The 20000-nt window shown below is 45.0% G+C and overlaps 1 protein-coding gene across 1 annotated transcript in view; it reads left to right on the forward strand.

The window, feature by feature from the left end:
* Positions 1-20000, forward strand: part of LOC112235247 (SH3 domain and tetratricopeptide repeat-containing protein 2-like) — a 95637-nt gene that overhangs the window by 34207 nt on the left and 41430 nt on the right. Inside the window, exons 16-26 of the mRNA XM_042303012.1 lie at positions 1-26; positions 1533-1859; positions 2890-3110; positions 3412-3578; positions 4354-4531; positions 5991-6141; positions 6723-6845; positions 7100-7250; positions 7434-7630; positions 9070-9310; positions 10377-10510. The exon at positions 1-26 is cut by the window's left edge and continues 206 nt beyond it. Coding sequence (XP_042158946.1) covers positions 1-26; positions 1533-1859; positions 2890-3110; positions 3412-3578; positions 4354-4531; positions 5991-6141; positions 6723-6845; positions 7100-7250; positions 7434-7630; positions 9070-9310; positions 10377-10510 — 1916 coding nt within the window. The remainder of the gene's footprint in view (positions 27-1532; positions 1860-2889; positions 3111-3411; positions 3579-4353; positions 4532-5990; positions 6142-6722; positions 6846-7099; positions 7251-7433; positions 7631-9069; positions 9311-10376; positions 10511-20000) is intronic.

A 20000-nucleotide genomic window follows, 5' to 3' on the forward strand; every position in this document is an offset into this window, starting at 1 on the left:
GGATAGAACTGTTCAGCAGGAACTCGGTAAGCTATGGTTTGTTTGTTAAGCAATCACTTTCTAATGTTTCAAAAACAAATGAAATATTACTACACAGTATACATCAGACTGGACGCTGTCTGTCAAAGATAATTCATAAAAATCCAAATCACTTCACAGATCTTCATTGTAAAGGGTTTAAACACAGTTTCCCATGCTTGTTCAATGAACCATTAACAATGAATGAACAAGTTAAGACACTAACAGCTTACACTGAAGAGGCCTTCCTACTGACTCTGAAAAACACAGAAAGAAAGATGCCCAGGGTCCCTTCTAATCTGCGTGATCGTACCTTAGGCATGCTACAGGGAGGCATGAGGACTGCAGATGTGGCCAGGGCAATAAATTGCAATGTCCGTGCTGTATCCGTACTGTGAGATGCTAAGACAGCGCTACAGGGAGACAGGATGGACAGCTGATCATCTTCGCAGTGGCAGACTATGTGTAACAACAACTGCACAGGATCGGTACATCCAAACATCACACCTGTGGGACAGGTACAGGATGGCAACAACAACTGCACAGGATCGGTACATTCAAACATCACACCTGTGGGACAGGTACAGGATGGCAACAACAACTGCCCGAGTTACACCAGGAATGCACAATCCTTCCATCAGTGCTTAGACTGTCTGCAATAGTTTGAGAGAGACTGGACTGAGGGCTTGTAGGCCTGTTGTAAGGCAGATCCTCACCAGACATCCCTGGCAACAACGTTGCCTATGGGCACAAACCCACCATCGCTGGATCAGACAGGACTGGCAAGACAGGACTGGCAAAAAGGGCTCTTCACTGACGAGTCGCTGTTTTGTCTCACTAGGGGTGATGGTCGAATTTGCGTTTATCGTCAAAGGAATGAGCGTTACACCGAGGCCTGTACTCTGGAGCGGGATCGACTTGGGGGTGGAGGGTCCGTCATGGTCTGGGGCGGAGTGTCACAGCATCATCAGACTGAGCTCGTTGTCATTGCAGACAATCTCAACGCTGTGTGTTACAGGGAAGACATCCTCCTCCCTCATGTGGTACCCTTCCTGCAGGCTCATCCTGACATGACCCTCCAGCATGACAATGCTACCAGCCATACTGCTCGTTCTGTGTGTGATTTCCTGCAAAAGACAGGAATGTCAACGTTCTGCCATGGCCAGCGAACAGCCCGGATCTCAAATCCCATTGAGCACGTCTGGGACATGTTGGATCGGAGGGTGAGGGCTAGGGCCATTCTCCCCAGAAATGTCCGGGAACTTGCAGGTGCCTTGGTGGAAGAGTTGGGTAACATCTCACAGAAAGAACTGGCAAATATGGTGCAGTCAATGAGGAGGAGATGCACGGCGGTAACTTGTTCAGTTTATGTCTCAGTTGTTGAATCTTGTTGTGTTCATTCAAATATTTACACGTTAAGTTTGCTGAAAATAAACGCAGTTGACAGTGAGAGGACGTTTCTTTTTTGCTGAGTTTATAATTCTTCAAATGTTTTACATGTAAATGTTTCATAGGTACGTCTGAACCCGCGATGGAAAGAGGGGACGTCTCTTCTCCCAGCCCAGATCGTGGTGTACCTGCAGCAGGCTCTGGCAATTGCGGAGCGGGGTGACGACCTTAAGACCCAGAGAGACCTATGTCTGGGCCTGGCCTGTGTTTACCAGCAACACGGGGCCCTGGAGAAGGCCCTGCGCTGTGCCCAGCAGGCTGTACAGACCGGGGGAGGTATCAACGAGGAGGAGGGGTTTGAGGCGTCAGTACTGCTGGGATGGCTGTTAGTCCTGACGGGACAGCCTGAGAGGGCACAGAACACCTTGCAGCCACTATTACAGTCTCTACAGGTAACTACTGTCTCTACAGGTCACTACAGTCTCTACAGGTAACTACAGTCTCTACAGGTCACTACAGTCTCTCTGGTAACTACAGTCTCTACAGGTAACTACAGTCTCTCTGGTAACTACAGTCCTTACAGGTAACTACAGTCTCTACAGGTAACTACTGTCTCTACAGGTAACTACAGTCTCTACAGGTAACTACAGTCTCTACAGGTCACTACAGTCTCTCTGGTAACTACAGTCTCTACAGGTAACTACTGTCTCCACAGGCAACTACTGTCTCTACAGGTAACTACTGTCTCTACAGGTAACTACAGTCTCTCTGCTAACTACTGTCACTACAGGTAACTACAGTCTCTCAGGTAACTGCATTCTCTCAGGTAACTACAGTCTCTACAGCTAACTACAGTCTCAGGTAACTACAGTCTCTACAGGTAACTACAGTCTCTACAGCTAACTACAGTCTCTACAGGTAACTACAGTCTCTACAGCTAACTACAGTCTCTACAGGTAACTACAGTCTCTACAGCTAACTACAGTCTCTACAGGTAACTACAGTCTCTACAGGTAACTATAGTCTCTACAGCTAACTACAGTCTCAGGTAACTACAGTCTATACAGGTAACTACTGTCTCTACAGGTAACTACAGTCCATCTGGTAACTACAGTCTCTACAGGTAACTACAGTCTCTCTGGTACCTACAGTCCCTACAGGTAACTACAGTCTCTACAGGTAACTACAGTCTCTCTGGTAACTACAGTACCTACAGGTAACTACAGTCTATACAGGTAACTACAGTCTCTACAGTTAACTACTGTCTCTACAGGTAACTACAGTCTCTACAGGTAACTACAGTCTCTACAGGTCACTACAGTTTCTCTGGTAACTGCAGTCTCTACACGTAACATTATCTCTACAATATTATGAGTATCATCATCACCACCTGCTCGTGTTACAGTCGCTTTTAACAGGACTTGTAAAGATCTTGTAATCAACGAATCAATCAAACCTCTATCTCCTTTTCTAACCTTGCAGGGAACCGACAGCCCGACCCAGAGGGGAGTGATCCACAACCTGCTGGCTCTGTGTCTGCGGCAGCAGGGTGGCATCCCCGAAGCCGGCAGCCACCTCCACCATGCCCTCACCATCTCCAGGGAGAGTGGCAACCAGAGGAACCAGGCCCTGGCCCTCGCCAACCTGGGCTGCCTGGCACTGGGCGTGGGGGCACCCACACTAGCAGAACGATTCCTATTCAGGTCAGCAAGGAAGGAGGGTGTGTGTGTGTGCGCGTGCGTGCGTGCGTGTGCGTGCGTGTGCGCGTGCGTGCGTGTGCGTGCGTGTGCGTGCGTGTGTGTGTGTATACAGTAGGTGACTGCGTACATGCGTGCTTGTTACATTTGTAATAATATGAATCCTTTCCTGGTCGAGTTAGTTTCTGTATCTCTACACGGTTGTAGCCTGTTAAATGAGGGACTGTTTCCTACTGCATATCCCTCAGGTCTCTGTGGTTGTAGCCTGTTAAATGAGAGGGACTGTTTCCTACTGTATGTCCCTCAGGTCTCTGTGGTTGTTCCTGGAGATCTGGGAGAGTCCCGTTGAAGAGGAACACGTCCAGACCTACCTATGGTTGGGGCGGAGCTACAAGGACAGGGGGAGGAGCCAGGATGCCAGGCTGTGTTATGAGATGGGCCTCCTCATCTCCCTCCAGGCCAGGAATCTACCCAGTGAGTTAACTTAACCCTAACCCTCCACACCAGGAATCTACCCAGTAAATATCACTGTCAAAACTAACCCGAAACCTAAACCTAACCTTAACGCCAGTTCAACAAAACTACAAAAACAATCAATCACGATCATGTAAATCAAAAGTAGCTACTATCTGAACTTTTGCCTCTGTCTTCTGTCTTCTTCTGTCTCTGTCCTCTTGTGTGTCTGTCCTCTTGTGTCTCTGTCCTCTGTCCTCTGGTGTCTGTGTCCTCTGGTGTCTGTGTCCTCTTGTGTCTGTCCTCTGTTGTCTTGTGTCTCTGTTGTCTGGTGTCTCTGTCCTCTTGTGTCCTGTGTCCTCTTGTGCCTCTGTCCTCTGACCTCTTGTGTCGCTGTCCTCTCGTTTCTCTGTCATCTTGTGTCTCTGTCCTCTTGTGTCTCTGTCCTCTGTCCTCTTGTGTCTCTGTCCTCTTGTGTCTCTGTCTTCTGTCCTCTATCCTCTGTCCTCTTCTGTCCTTGTCCCCTGGTGTCTATGTCCTCTGTCCTCTTACGTCTGTCCTGTGTCCTCTTGTGTGTCTGTCCTCTTGTGTCTCTGTCTTCTGTCCTCTGTCTTCTGTCCTCTGTCCTCTTGTGTCTGTGTCCTCTTGTGTCTCTGTCTTCTTGTGTCTCTGTCCTCTGTCTTCTGTCCTCTTGTGTCTCTGTCCTCTGTCCTCTGTCCTCTTGTGCCTGTCCTGTGTCCTCTTGTGTCTCTGTCCTCTTGTGTCTCTGTCCTCTTGTGTGTCTCTCTCTCTCTAGGTCAGATGGTGGTGGCTAAAGTCCTGAGTCGTCACTATGCTGACGTGCTGCTGTATGGACAGAGTATCCTCTACTATGAGCACTGTGTGTCTGTGTCCAGGGACCTGAAGGACAAGAGACTAGAGGGAGAATATCTAGAGATCCTCAGTAGCCTCTACCTGTCCCTCAATACTGAGAAGTAGGTTTATATATCTGTCTGTCTCTACCTCTCCCTCAATACTGAAAAGTAGGTTTATATATCTGTCTGTCTCTACCTCTCCCTCAATAGTGAGAAGTAGGTTTATATATCTGTCTGTCTCTACCTGTCCCTCAATACTGAGAAGTAGGTTTATATATCTGTCTGTCTCTACCTCTCCCTCAATACTGAGAAGTAGATTTATATATCTGTCTGTCTCTACCTGTCCCTCAATACTGAGAAGTAGGTTTATATATCTGTCTGTCTCTACCTCTCCCTCAATACTGAGAAGTAGATTTATATATCTGTCTGTCTCTACCTGTCCCTCAATACTGAGAAGTAGGTTTATATATCTGTCTGTCTCTACCTCTCCCTCAATACTGAGAAGTAGGTTTATATATCTGTCTGTCTCTACCTCTCCCTCAATACTGAGAAGTAGGTTTATATATCTGTCTGTCTCTACCTGTCCCTCAATACTGAGAAGTAGGTTTATATATCTGTCTGTCTCTACCTCTCCCTCAATACTGAGAAGTAGGTTTATATATCTGTCTGTCTCTACCTGTCCCTCAATACTGAGAAGAAGGTTTATTTATCTGTCTCAATTTCGATCTCTCTCTCTCTCTGTCTTTCCCTCTGTGTCTATCTCTCTCTGTGTCTCTCTCTCTCTATGTCTCTCTCTCTCTATGTGTCTATCTCTCTCTCTATGTGTCTATCTCTCTCTGTGTCTCTCTCTCTGTGTCTATCTCTCTCCCTGTGTCTATCTCTCTCTCTGTGTCTATCTCTCTCTGTGTCTCTCTCTCTCTCTGTGTCTATCTCTCTCTCTGTGTCTATCTCTCTCTATGTGTCTCTCTCTCTCTGTGTCTATCTCTCTCTCTGTCTCTCTCTCTGTGTCTATCTCTCTCCCTGTGTCTATCTCTCTCTCTGTGTCTCTCTCTCTGTGTCTCTCTCTCTGTCTTTCCCTCTGTGTCTATCTCTCTCTCTGTGTCTATCTCTCTCTGTGTCTCTCTCTGTGTCTATCTCTCTCTCTGTGTCTATCTCTCTCTCTGTCTTTCCCTCTGTGTCTACCTCTCTCTCTGTGTCTCTCTCTCTCTGTGTCTATCTCTCTCTGTGTCTATCTCTCTCTGTGTCTATCTCTCTCTGTGTCTATCTCTCTCTGTGTCTATCTCTCTCTGTGTCTATCTCTCTGTGTCTATCTCTCTCTGTGTCTATCTCTCTCTGTGTCTATCTCTCTCTGTGTCTATATCTATCTCTGTGTCTCTCTCTCTCCCTATCAACACTGCAAAGTAACTGCTTTGAGTGAATTTCTGTTTTGCTATTCTCAGATCATCAAGGAAGTCTCTGGACTACAGTAAGCAGAGTCTGAGGATTAATAAAGTTATTCAATTCAAACAGATCATCAAGGAAGTCTCTGGACTACAGTAAGCAGAGTCTGAGGATTAATAAAGTTATTCATTTCAAACAGATCATCAAGGAAGTCTCTGGACTACAGTAAGCAGAGTCTGCGTATCTCCATCGACCTGGGGAAGAGAGAGGAAGAGTCAAAGACCTGGCTTCAGGTGGGACGCATCTACTACCTCATCCATGAAGACGAACTGGCTGACATGTACCTACAGGTGAGTTCAGAGAGAGAGAGGGAGGGATGAGAGGGGAGGGAGGGAGGGAGGGAGGGAGGGAGGGAGGGAGGGAGGGAGGGAGGGAGGGAGGGAGGGAGGGAGGGAGGGAGGGAGGGAGGGAGGGAGGGGGAGGAGGGAGGACACATTTACTACCTCATCCACAAAGACGAATTTGCTGACAGGACCCCTCACTGTGGGAGAAGGGGAGGGAGGGAGGACAAGAAGAGCAGGCAAAGGGAAGTAGATTAGTGTCCCTCTGTGTTCCTGCATAAACATTATGGACTTTTATCAGTCAACAACTACAGTGATGACCCTCTACTCCCCACACCTGACCTATAATCACACGGGATCAAATCATCATAGCATGTTTTATCATATGATGTGACAATCTGTTTCTCTACCAACCTTGTTTATAACATCCTGCATTGCATGACCCAAATGCCAAACAACAAGGTAAGAGTTGAATGAATTATAGGTCCCATGTTCTAGTACTGCTACTTTGACCATACGAGACACTCCCTCACAGCATTGGATCAATACGGTGATGTATTGATTATGAATCGATTATGATTGATTGGCAGGCGGCAGTGAAGACAGCCCTGAGGATGAACGACCCACGCTTTGCCATGAGTATCTACGAGGAGGCAGGAGACGTCTTCTTCAAAGGCAACAGGAACAGACTGGCGTCACTGCCCTTCTACAGGGTATCATTGAATTGAATAAACTTTATTGGTCACCAGAGAAGGAAGTTAGGTTGTGGAGTGTCTATCTACTCCTTGAGTTTGCAGATCTTTTCTGATTTATTGATAACGTTTATTTAAAAGTTACTTTCTGTATAATAGTTTCAGTTAAATAGGAAATGTACACACATTTATAACAGGTGTGTCTTTATACTCTGGCCTCAGCCTGTTTAAAAGCAACACATTATAACACCAGTGGTTCTCTGCTCTTGTTTTAGGACGGCAGTCTCCCTTTTGCTCGGAGTATCCGTGACGTCGACTCAGAGTTCAGACTGCTGAGTAAACTGACTGAACTGCTGATGACCCAGGAAGAACACGAAGAGGCTCTACAGTACGCCATTCTGGCTGTACAGATCAGCACCAAAACAGGTACTGTAGGAGGGAGGGACAGAGTTCCATTTCCACTTTTATGACCTGGACTGGGATTTGAAGCAGAAACCCTTCGGCTTCCAGCTACTGGTCTGCTTCCTCTAACCAGGACTGCCAATCTTGGTTGGAATCTATTCATTCCATTGGTGTAGATAACCATCCTGCTATGTCATTGTCCTCCAGGTGTGTGTGTGAACGAGCGCGCAGCGTACCACCGTCTGGCTACAGTGTACTACAGTCTGGAGCAGTATGAGATGACAGAGAACTACTACCTCAAGTCTCTGTCTCTCAGCCCTGCTGTACTGCAGCACCCCCTGGAGGCTAGATACTACACCAAGCTCTACTGCAGGCTGGGGGACCTGACCCTGCACAAACTAAAGGTAAAGGCTCCGGCTCTGGAGGGCAGAAGTACTGCCGATGTTCTTTACTATCGGGTAGTTCATTAACCTGTACAGGCTTTCCAGTTGAATAGCACTTCAGTATGTGAGAGAGAGACATGGGCTCCTGAGTGGTGCAGCGCTCTAAGGCACTGCATCTCTGTGCTAGAGGTGTCACAACCAGTCATAATTGGGAGTCCCATAGAGCAGCGCACAATTGGCCCAGCGTCGTTAGGGTTTGGCCGGGGTAGGCCGTCAATGTAAATAAGAATTTGTTCTTAACTGACTTGCCTAGTTAGAAATAGTAACAAACCCTTTTACACTTTTAATGAATACATTAACTAAAAGGCCAATTATTCCCAACACCTCTGTCCTCCTCCTCTCCCTCATCTCTCCATCTCCCTGCCTTCCTATCCGCTCGCCCATCTCCCCCTTGCACTCCTCTCCTCCATCTCTCTCCCCCTCCTCTCCTCCATCTCCCACCGCCCTCCTCTCCTCCATCTCCCCCTGCCCTCCTCAACCTCCATCTCCCACTGCCCTCCTCTCCTCCATCTCCCCCTGCCCTCCTCTCCTCCATCTCCCACCGCCCTCCTCTCCTCCATCTCCCACCGCCCTCCTCTCCTCCATCTCCCCCTGCCCTCCACTCCTCCATCTCCCACCGCCCTCCTCTCCTCCATCTCCCCCTGCCCTCCTCTCCTCCATCTCCCACTGCCCTCCTCTACTCCATCTCCCCCTGCCCTCCTCTCCTCCATCTCCCCCTGCCCTCCTCTCCTCCATCTCCCCCTGCCCTCCTCTCCTCCATCTCTCCCCTGCCCCCTCTCCTCCATCTCCCCCTCTCCTCCATCTCCCCCTGCCCTCCTCTCCTCCATCTCTCCCCATGCCCTTCTCTCCTCCATCTCTCCCCTGCCCTCCTCCATCTCCCCCTGCCCTCCTCTCCTCCATCTCCCCCTGCCCTCCTCTCCTCCATCTCCCCCTGCCCTCCTCCATCTCTCCATCTCCCCCTGCCCCCTCTCCTCCATCCTCCCCTCTCCCCATCTCTCCCCTCCATCTCCCCCCTGCCCTCCTCCATCTCCCCCTCCCTCCTCTCCTCCATCTCTCCCCTGCCCCCTCTCCTCCATCTCTCCCCTGCCCTCCTCCATCCTCCATCTCCATCCCCCCTGCCCTCCTCTCCTCCATCTCTCCCCTGCCCTCTCCTCCATCTCCCCCTCTCCCTCCCTCCTCCATCTCCCCCTGCCCTCCTCTCTCCATCCCCCTGCCCTCCTCTCCTCCATCTCTCCACTGCCCTCCTCTCCTCCATCTCCCCCTGCCCTCCTCTCTCCTCCAACTCCCCATGCCCTCCTCTGCTCCACCCCTACCCTTTTTATCTTCCCCCTGCTTCCCTTCTCTCCTCTCATCCACCCCAACCTCCTCTCCTCCATCTCCCCCTACCTTCCTCTCCCCAGGATGCCTATGACTCGATGGGCTACTTTCAGCTTGCTCAGGCTGCTGCCCTGGAGGACCGTGCCAACCCACAGGCACTGTATGTGGTCTACATGAAGCTGGCAGAGATCCATGCCAACCACATGCCAGACCCACTGCTCTGCCAGGCTTACAGGGACAGGGCACAGAGCCTGAGGAGGGAACTCTGTGGGCTGGGAGAGACGGATGGGAGGGGAGGAATGACAGAGGGGAGGGGACGAGAGATGGAGGGGAGGGGAGGAGAGATGGAGGTGAGGGGAGGAGATACAGAAGGGAGGGGAGGAGAGACGGAGGGGAAGGGACGAGAGACGGATGAGGGGGAGGGAAACGGATGGGAGGGGAGGAGAGATGAGGGGAGGGGAGGAGATACAGAAGGGAGGGGAGGAGAGACGGAGGGGAGGAGAGGAGGGACGGACGGGAGGGGAGGAGAGATGGAGGAGAGGGGAGGAGATACAGAAGGGAGGGGAGGAGAGATGGAGGAGAGGGGAGGAGAGATGGAGGAGAGGGGAGGAGAGACATGTGATACAGACCCGGAGACGAGAAACACAGACATGAACGAGATCTAGCCAGAGATGTAGTGAGTCTACAGATACTATCCACAAAGAGGCTATTGACATGGACAGTGCATAGAGCTGAGGTTGGAGCCTGCTGGGCTATGGGAGACATGGAGAGGGTAGAGACAGAGGGACAACACACAGGACTGGGAGACATGGAGAGAGGAGAGACAGAGACAGGACATCCCAACACTATAGAGAGTAGAAACACAGAGAGACAGCATAGAGTCACAGAAAAGAGAGAAACAGAGACGGAGACTGGATGTGGTGACTATTAATGCAGAAGCTAACTCCCAAGATGCTAACTGTAAGGATAGCAGACAAATCAATGCAGATAGCCATGAAACATATTCTGATGTGTTTTTAAAGGAGACCGAGACACCAGTCACTCAAACCCAGACAAGAACCTCACAGAGGCTACTCACACAGACCAAGACACTGACAGTACAGACACAAGTCCTTGTCAAGCAGATGTTGAACACACACAGAATGACTATACAACAACAAGCAGTGCATTTGTAGACACTACAATAACAGAGGAAACTGACAGTACAGACAGAATACCTTATGACCCTAACACCACAGAGACTATGCCAACAGACACATGCATCAAACGTAGCGACTCAACAACCACAGACACAGATAAAGACACACCCTACAAAGACAGCCCTACAGACAGCAGTGCCACAGACACAGATCCTCTCCAAGACAGACACAGAGGTAACCCATGGAGACAGCCCTACAGACAGCAGTGCCACAGACACAGATCCTCTCCAAGACAGACACAGAGGTAACCCATGGAGACAGCCCTACAGAAAGCAGTGCCACAGACACAGAGGTAACCCATGGAGACAGCCCTATAGACACAGAGGTAACCCATGGAGACAGCCCTATAGACACAGGTACAGACACTGATATCGATTGTTCAGACATTAACATTATAAAGACAGACAGACATCGTTGAGCCACAGACTAACCAGGATGATGATAGATTTGTTCACACCCTCACAGATACTCTCCATAAAGATAGCATCACTCCTACAGCTATTTAGACTGACAAATATGTCAACCATCTTTACTATCTCTAGCTTTGTTTTTTTCCATTAATATTGTCTGTGTGTAATTATGAAGAGCAATTTTTCTATAGTTTATATACTCTGTATATTACAGAGGTTTATAAAGCTTTGTAAATATGTAGTTTGTATAACTGAATTAAAGTTATGTATGACTAGATCTTTGTGTTTGTTTTGGTGTTACTCAGTTGTAAGGATTTGTCAACCAACCCTAACATACAGCTTAAACTTAGGCTAGAGTTTCTAAATAACAAACGGGTCATTTAGTCAATATTTCTTAATATCATTTATTTTTATTTCACCTTTATTTAACCAGGTAGGCCAGTTCTCAATTACCTCTGCAACCTGGCCAAGATAAAGCAAAGCAGTGTGACAAACACAGAGTTACACATAGGATTAACAAACGTACAGTCAATAACACAATAGAAACATCTATGTACAGTGTGTGCAAATGTAGTGAGATTAGGGAGGTAAGGCAAAAAAAATAGGCCATAGTGGCAAAATAATTACAATTTAGCATAAACACTGGATGATAGATGTGCAGATGATGATGTGCAAGTAGAGATACTGGGGTGCAAAAGAGCAACAAAAAAAATAACAATATGGGGATGAGGTAGTTTGGTGTTCTATTTACAAATGGGCTGTGTACAGGTACACCTGCGTACAGGTACAGTGATCTGTAAACTGCTCTGACAGCTGATGCTTAACGTTAGTGAGGGAGATATAAGACTCCAGCTTCAGTGATTTTTGCAATTTGTTCCAGTCATTGGCAGCAGATAACTGGAAGGAAAGGCGGCCAAAGGAGGTGTTGGAATGGGGATGACCTGTGAAATATACCTGCTGGAGCACATGCTATGGTGACCAGTGAGCTGAGATAAGGTGGGGCTTTACCTAACAAAGACTTGTAGATGACCTGGAGCCAGTGGGTTTGGTGACGAGTATGAAGCGAGGGCCAGCACACGAGAGCATACAGGTAGCAGTGGTGGGTAGTATATGGGGCTTTGGTGACAAAACGGATGACACTGTGATAGACTGCATCCAATTTGCTGAGTAGAGTGTTGGAGGCATAATACATAATACATAATACACTTCAACATATCAGGCCATAACATCACAGAAACATTAAGTGATTTAAGACATTAGGAAAATACCCCCCGTATTTTCAATGCAACCAATTACTGGGCAGGCAGACACCTGCTTGATAGCGCTCCTCTGATAATTCCACAAACAATCCATGGTGGTGGAAGCAGGCAGCGATCATTTGTAACTTGAAACCCTAAAAACCAATGGGTGAATTGTAACCAACAGGCAGACGTAAGGCTCAGCTGTAAGTTAGTACTGTATGTCTTAAACTGCTACTGGCTGGAGATTACATGCACCAGTGTGTTTAAACATACTGTACTTGCTAGCAACCAAAAAGGAAAAGACCAGCAGATCAGTTGATCAATGAATTGTAAGAATCTTGACTACAGTATAGTACAGTACAATATAGTATAGTTCAGTTCACTACTGTAGTATAGTTCAGTACAGTACAGTAGTTTAGTTCAATATCAAATCAAATCATCAAATCAAATGTATTTATATAGCCCTTCGTACATCAGCTGATATCTCAAAGTGCTGTACAGAAACCCAGCCTAAAACCCCAAACAGCAAGCAATGCAGGTGTAGAAGCACGGTGGCTAGGAAAAACTCCCTAGAAAGGCCAAAACCTAGGAAGAAACCTAGAGAGGAACCAGGCTATGTGGGGTGGCCAGTCCTCTTCTGGCTGTGCCGGGTGGAGATTATAACAGAACATGGTCAAGATGTTCAAATGTTCATAAATGACCAGCATGGTCGAATAATAATAAGGCAGAACAGTTGAAACTGGAGCAGCAGCACGGCCAGGTGGACTGGGGACAGCAAGGAGTCATCATGTCAGGTAGTCCTGAGGCATGGTCCTAGGGCTCAGGTCCTCCGAGAGAGAAAGAAAGAGAGAATTAGAGAGAGCACAATTAAATTCACACAGGACAACGAATATGACAGGAGAAGTACTCCAGATATAACAAACTGACCCTAGCCCCCCGACACATAAACTACTGCAGCATAAATACTGGAGGCTGAGACAGGAGGGGTCAGGAGACACTGTGGCCCCATCCGAGGACACCCCCGGACAGGGCCAAACAGGAAGGATATAACCCCACCCACTTTGCCAAAGCACAGCCCCCACACCACTCGAGGGATATCTTCAACCATATCTTCAACCACCAACTTCAACCACCAACTTACCAACTTACCAGACAAGGCTGAGTTCAATACAGTAGAGTACCGTATAGTTCAGAACAGTAGTATAGTTCAGAACAGTAGAGTACAGTGCACTACAATAGTATAGTTCAGTTCACTGCAGTAGTATAGTTCAATACAGTAGAATAGTTCAGTACAATAGTATAGTTCAGTTCACTGCAGTAGTATAGTTCAATACAGTAGAATAGTTCAGTACAATAGTATAGTTCAGTTCACTACAGTAGTGTAGTTTAATACAGTAGAATAGTTCAGTACAGTACAGTAGAATAGTTCAGTACAGTAGAATAGTTCAGTACAGTAGTATAGTTCAGTACAGTACAGTAGAATAGTTCAGTACAGTAGAATAGTTCAGTACAGTAGTATAGTTCAGTACAGGACAGTAGATTAGTTCAGTACAGTAGAATAGTTCAGTACAGTAGTATAATACAGTACAGTAGTATAGTTCAGTACAGTAGAATAGTTCAGTACAGTACAGTAGAATAGTTCAGTACAGTACAGTAGAATAGTTCAGTACAGTAGTATAGTACAGTACAGTAGTATAGTTCAGTACAGTAGAATAGTTCAGTACAGTAGAATAGTTCAGTACAGTACAGTAGAATAGTTCAGTACAGTAGTATAGTTCAGTACAGTAGAATAGTTCAGTACAGTAGAATAGTTCAGTACAGTACAGTAGAATAGTTCAGTACAGTAGAATAGTTCAGTACAGTACAGTAGTATAGTTCAGTACATTAGAATAGTTCAAAACAGTAGAATAGTACAGTACAGTAGAATAGTTCAGTACAGTAGAATAGTTCAGTACAGTAGTATAGTTCAGTACAGGACAGTAGATTAGTTCAGTACAGTAGAATAGTTCAGTACAGTAGTATAGTACAGTACAGTAGTATAGTTCAGTACAGTAGAATAGTTCAGTACAGTACAGTAGAATAGTTCAGTACAGTACAGTAGAATAGTTCAGTACAGTAGTATAGTACAGTACAGTAGTATAGTTCAGTACAGTAGAATAGTTCAGTACAGTACAGTAGAATAGTTCAGTACAGTACAGTAGAATAGTTCAGTACAGTAGTATAGTTCAGTACAGTAGAATAGTTCAGTACAGTAGAATAGTTCAGTACAGTACAGTAGAATAGTTCAGTACAGTAGAATAGTTCAGTACAGTACAGTAGTATAGTTCAGTACATTAGAATAGTTCAAAACAGTAGAATAGTACAGTACAGTAGAATAGTTCAGTACAGTACATCGGTAAAGTGCATTACAGTAGAATAGTTCAGTACAGTAGAATAGTTCAGTACAGTACAGTAGTATAGTTCAGTACATTAGAATAGTTCAAAACAGTAGAATAGTTCAGTACAGTACAGCGGTAAAGTGCATTACAGTAGAATAGTTCAGTATAGTAGAATAGTTCATTACAGTAGAATAGTTCAGTACAGTAGAAAAGTTCATTACAGTAGAATAGTTCAGTACAGTACAGTAGTATAGTTCAGTACAGTACAGTGGTAAAGTTCAGAACAGCATAGTTCAGTACAGTACAGTAGAATAGTTCAGTACAGTACAGTAGAATAGTTCAGTACAGTACAGTAGAATAGTTCAGTACAGTAAAGTAGAATAGTTCAGTACAGTAGAATAGTTCAGTACAGTACAGTAGAATAGTTCAGTACAGTACAGTAGAATAGTTCAGTACAGTACAGTAGAATAGTTCAGTACAGTACAGTAGAATAGTTCAGTACAGTAGAATAGTTCAGTACAGTACAGTAGAATAGTTCAGTACAGTACAGTAAAATAGTTCAGTACAGTACAGTAGAATAGTTCAGTACAGTACAGTAGAATAGTTCAGTACAGTACAGTAGAATAGTTCAGTACAGTACAGTAGAATAGTTCAGTTCAGTACAGTAGAATAGTTCAGTACAGTACAGTAGAATAGTTCAGTACAGTACAGTAGAATAGTTCAGTACAGTACAGTAGAATAGTTCAGTACAGTACAGTAGAATAGTTCAGTACAGTACAGTAGAATAGTTCAGTACAGTACAGTGGTAAAGTTCAGAACAGCATAGTTCAGTACAGTTAGGTGCCATATAGTTGAGTACAGTACAGTCAATTGATTGGACTTAAATTTAAAGAAAAAATACTATTATCAGGACTATTGAAAATAACAAGGCTGTACAGTAGTGTAGTTCAGTACAGCAGTATAGTTCAGTACAGTAGTGTAGTTTGGTACAGTAGTGTAGTTCAGTACAGTAATGTAGTTCAGTACAGTAGTGTAGTTCAGTACAGTAGTGTAGGATAGTTCAGTACAGTAGTGTAGTCCAGGACAGTATAGTGTAGTATAGTCCAGTACAGTAGTGCAGTTCAGTACAGTAGTGTAGTTCAGTACAGTAGTGTAGTTCAGTGCAGTAGTGTAGTATAGTTCAGTACAGTAGTGTAGTTCAGTAGAGCAGTATAGTTCAGTACATTATTGTAGTGTAGTACAGTTCGGTACAGTAGTGTAGTATAGTGCAGTACAGTAGTGTAGTATAGTTCGGTACAGTAGTATAGTTCAGTACAGTATAGTTCAGTGCAGTAGCGCAGTATAGTTCAGTACAGTAATGTAGTATAGTTCAGTATAGTAGTATAGTTCAGTACAGTAGTGTAGTATAGTCCAGTACAGTAGTGTAGTTCAGTGCAGTAGTGTAGTTCAGTGCAGTAGTGTAGTATAGTTCAGTACAGTAGTGTAGTTCAGTACAGTAATGTAATTCAGTACAGTAGTGTAGTTCAGTACCGTAGTGTAGTTCAGTACAGTAGTGTAGTATAGTTCAGTACAGTAGTGTAGTTCAGTACAGTAATGTAGTTCAGTACAGTAATGTAGTTCAGTGCAGTAGTGTAGTTCAGTACAGTAGTGTAGTATAGTTCAGTACAGCATTGTAGTTCAGTACAGTAATGTAGTTCAGTACAGTAGTGTAGTTCAGTGCAGTAATGTAGTTCAGTGCAATAGTGTAGTTCAGTGCAGTAATGTAGTTCAGTACAGTAGTGTAGTTCAGTACAGTAGTGTAGTTCAGTACAGTAGTGTAGTTCAGTGCAGTAGTGTAGTATAGTTCGGTACAGTAGTGTAGTTCAGTACAGTAGTGTAGTTCAGTGCAGTAGTGTAGTACAGTTCAGTACAGTAGTGTAGTTCAGTACAGCAGTATAGTTCAGTACATTAGTGTAATGTAGTTCAGTTCGGTACAGTAGTGTAGTATAGTTCAGTACAGTAGTGTAGTATAGTTCGGCACAGTATTGTAGTTCAGTACAGTAGTGTAGTATAGTCCAGTACAGTAGTGTAGTCCAGTACAGTAGTGTAGTATAGTTCGGTACAGTACAGTAGTATAGTTCAGTACAGTAGAATAGGTCAGTACAGTAGAATAGTTCAGTACAGTACAGTAGAATAGTTCAGTACAGTACAGTAGAATCGTTCAGTACAGTACAGTAGTATAGTTCAGTACAGTAGAATAGTTCAAAACAGTAGAATAGTTCAGTACAGTACAGTAGAATAGTTCAGTACAGTAGTGTAGTTCAGTGCAGTAGTGTAGTACAGTTCAGTACAGTAGTGTAGTTCAGTACAGCAGTATAGTTCAGTACATTAGTGTAATGTAGTCCAGTACAGTAGTGTAGTATAGTTTGGTACAGTAGTATAGTTCAGTACAGTAGTGTAGTTCAGTACAGTAGTGTAGTTCAGTGCAGTAATGTAGTTCAGTACAGTAGTGTAGTCCAGTACAGTAGTGTAGTTCAGTACAGTAGTTCAGTACAGTAGTTCAGTACAGTAGTTCAGTACAGTAGTGTAGTTCAGTACAGCAATGTAGTTCAGTGCAGTAGTGTAGTATAGTTCAGTACAGTAGTATAGTCCAGGACAGTGCAGTGTAGTATAGTCCAGGACAGTGCAGTGTAGTATAGTCCAGTACAGTAGTATAGTTCGGTACAATAGTGTAGTATAGCTCAGCACAGTAGTATAGTTCAGTACAGTAGTGTAGTATAGTTCGGCACAGTAGTGTAGTCCAGTACAGTAGTATAGTATAGTTCAGTAGAGTTGTGTAGTATAGTTCAGTACAGTAGTGTGGTTCAGTACAGTAGTTTAATTCAGTACAGTAGTACAGTTCAGTGCAGTAGTGTAGTATAGTTCAGCACAGTATAGTTCAGTACAGTAGCACAGTATAGTTCAGTAGAGTTGTGTAGTATAGTTCAATACAGTAGTGTAGTTCAGTACAGTAGTATAGTTCAGTACAGTAGTATATTTCAGTACAGTAGTGTAGTTCCGTACAGTAGTGTAGATCAGTGTAGTATAGTGCAGTACAGTAGTGTAGTATAGTGCAGTACAGTGGTGTAGTTCAGTGCAGTAGTGCAGCATAGTTCAGTACGGTTGTGTTTAATAGTTCAGTACAGTAGTATATTTCAGTACAGTAGTTTAGTTCAGTACAGTATAGTTCAGTACAGTAGAGTAGTATAGTTCAGTACAGTAGAGTACAGTATAGTTCATTACAGTACAGTGGTATAGTTCAGTACAGTAGAGTAGTATAGGTCAGTACAGTAGAGTACAGTATAGTTCAGTACAGTACAGTGGTATAGGTCAGTACAGTAGAGTACAGTATAGTTCAGTACAGTACAGTGGTATAGGTCAGTACAGTAGAGTAGTATAGTTCATTACAGTACAGTGGTATAGTTCAGTACAGTAGTATAGTTCAGAACAGCATAGTTAAGTACGTTTCAGTAAAGTACAGTGCAGTATAGTTGTGTACAGCACAGTCGATTGATTAGACTTTAATTTAATGGAAACATATTATATTAACACAAACATGATTGGCTTGATTTAGTTACCAATTCTAGATGTGTATTAAGTTAAGACTAGTTATTAATGGATGACATACTGTATTAAGACTAGTTATTAATGGGTGACATACTGTATGAAGACTAGTTATTCATGGATGACATACTGTATTAAGACTAGTTATTAATGCATGACATACTGTATTAAGACTAGTTATTAATGGATGATATACTGTATGAAGACTAGTTATTAATGGGTGACATACTGTATGAAGACTAGTTATGAAAGGATGACATACTGTATTAAGCATCAAAAGTAAATGGAATTGCTAAACTGTACTTATGTATCAAAAGTAAAAGTATTAACTATTTAAAATTCCTTATACAGTATTAAGCAAACCAGACTGTACCATTTTAATTTGTAATTTTTATTGACGCATAACCAGGGGCACATTCCAACACCCAGACATAATTTACAAACAAAGCATTTGTTTGTGAATTTAACTATTTTCTTGTCACAATGTAACAAATACTTTTGAGTGTCTGGGAAAATTGAAGAAACTGAAGAACAGCCAAAAAATGACTGTTTCACACCCTGATCTGTTTCACCTGTCTCTGTGCTTGTCTCCACCCCTGTCCAGGTGCCGCCCGTCTTCCCCATTATCCAAAGTGCATTTATCCCGAGAGATAGCCTGCCCTGACCATTCAGCCTGCCCTGACCATTCAGCCTGCTCTGACCATTCAGCCTGCCCTGACCATTCAGCCTGCTTGACCATTCAGCCTACCTGACCATTCAGCCCGCCCTGACCATTCAGCCTGCCCTGACCATTCAGCCCGCCCTGACCATTCAGCCTGCCCTGACCATTCAGCCTGCTCTGACCATTCAGCCTGCCCTGACCATTCAGCCTGCTTGACCATTCAGCCTACCCTGACCATTCAGCCTGCCCTGACCATTCAGCCTGCTCTGACCATTCAGCCTGCCCTGACCATTCAGCCTGCTTGACCATTCAGCCTACCTGACCATTCAGCCCGCCCTGACCATTCAGCCTACCCTGACCATTCAGCCTGCCCTGACCATTCAGCCTGCCCTGACCATTCAGCCTGCCCTGAACATTCAGCCTACCCTGACCATTCATCCTGCCCTGACCATTCAGCCTGCCCTGACCATTCAGCCTGCCCTGAGCATTCAGCCTGCTCTGACCATTCAGCCTGCCCTGACCATTCAGCCTGCCTTGACCATTCAGCCTGCCCTGACCATTCAGCCTGCCTGACCATTCAGCCTGCTCTGACCATTCAGCCTGCCTTGACCATTCAGCCTGCCTGACCATTCAACCTGCCCTGACCATTCAGCCTGCTCTGACCATTCAGCCTGCCCTGACCATTCAGCCTGCCTGACCATTCAGCCTGCCCTGACCATTCAGCCTGCCTGACCATTCAGTCTGCTCTGACCATTCAGCCTGCCTGACCATTCAGCCTGCCTGACCATTCAGCCTGCCCTGACCATTCAGCCTGCCTGACCATTCAGCCTGCCCTGACCATTCAGCCTGCCTGACCATTCAGTCTGCTCTGACCATTCAGCCTGTCTGACCATTCAGCCTGCCTGACCATTCAGCCTGCCTGCGACCCTGTACCTTTCGGACTCTGACCTGGTTATGAACTTCTGCCTGTCCTCCACCTGCTTATTGCCTGCCCCTTGTATTTAAATAAATATCAGAGACTCGAACCATCGACCTCCTGTGTCTGCATCTGGGTCTCGCCCTGTGTCGATATATACTTAAGTAGTACTTTAAAGTATTTTTACTTAAATACTCCACACCACAGGATGGAATCCCAGAATAAATGTATAAAGTGATACAATTCTAAGTAGTTGTGTACAACATTTTATAAATAAAAGGATAAGTAACATATCTTTAATAAATATATGCATGTTTTTTTACTTTGAGAAAAAGATGGCTCCTTTGAATTAGCTATGGCAGATTTAAACACTTTTCTGTGAAGGACTAATGGCCCTTTCAAGACCACTGGGAATTCTGACAAAACAAGGTTGAATCAGGAAGTCAGTGCCTTTCAGGTCAGATAGTCAGAGCTCTAGAAAGATGCCAGAGTTTCCGAGTTGGATAACCATTCAGAAGGATTTTGCCAAGTCGGAGCGTTTTTCTTTCCCAGTTGTTTTGAAAGTAGCATCAGGTGGGATACACTTGTACTTCCTCGCAAATGAGAGGCTATCGAGGAGAGGGACCG

Source organism: Oncorhynchus tshawytscha, linkage group LG21, assembly GCF_018296145.1.
Source record: "Oncorhynchus tshawytscha isolate Ot180627B linkage group LG21, Otsh_v2.0, whole genome shotgun sequence".
Taxonomy (NCBI): Eukaryota; Metazoa; Chordata; class Actinopteri; order Salmoniformes; family Salmonidae; genus Oncorhynchus; species Oncorhynchus tshawytscha.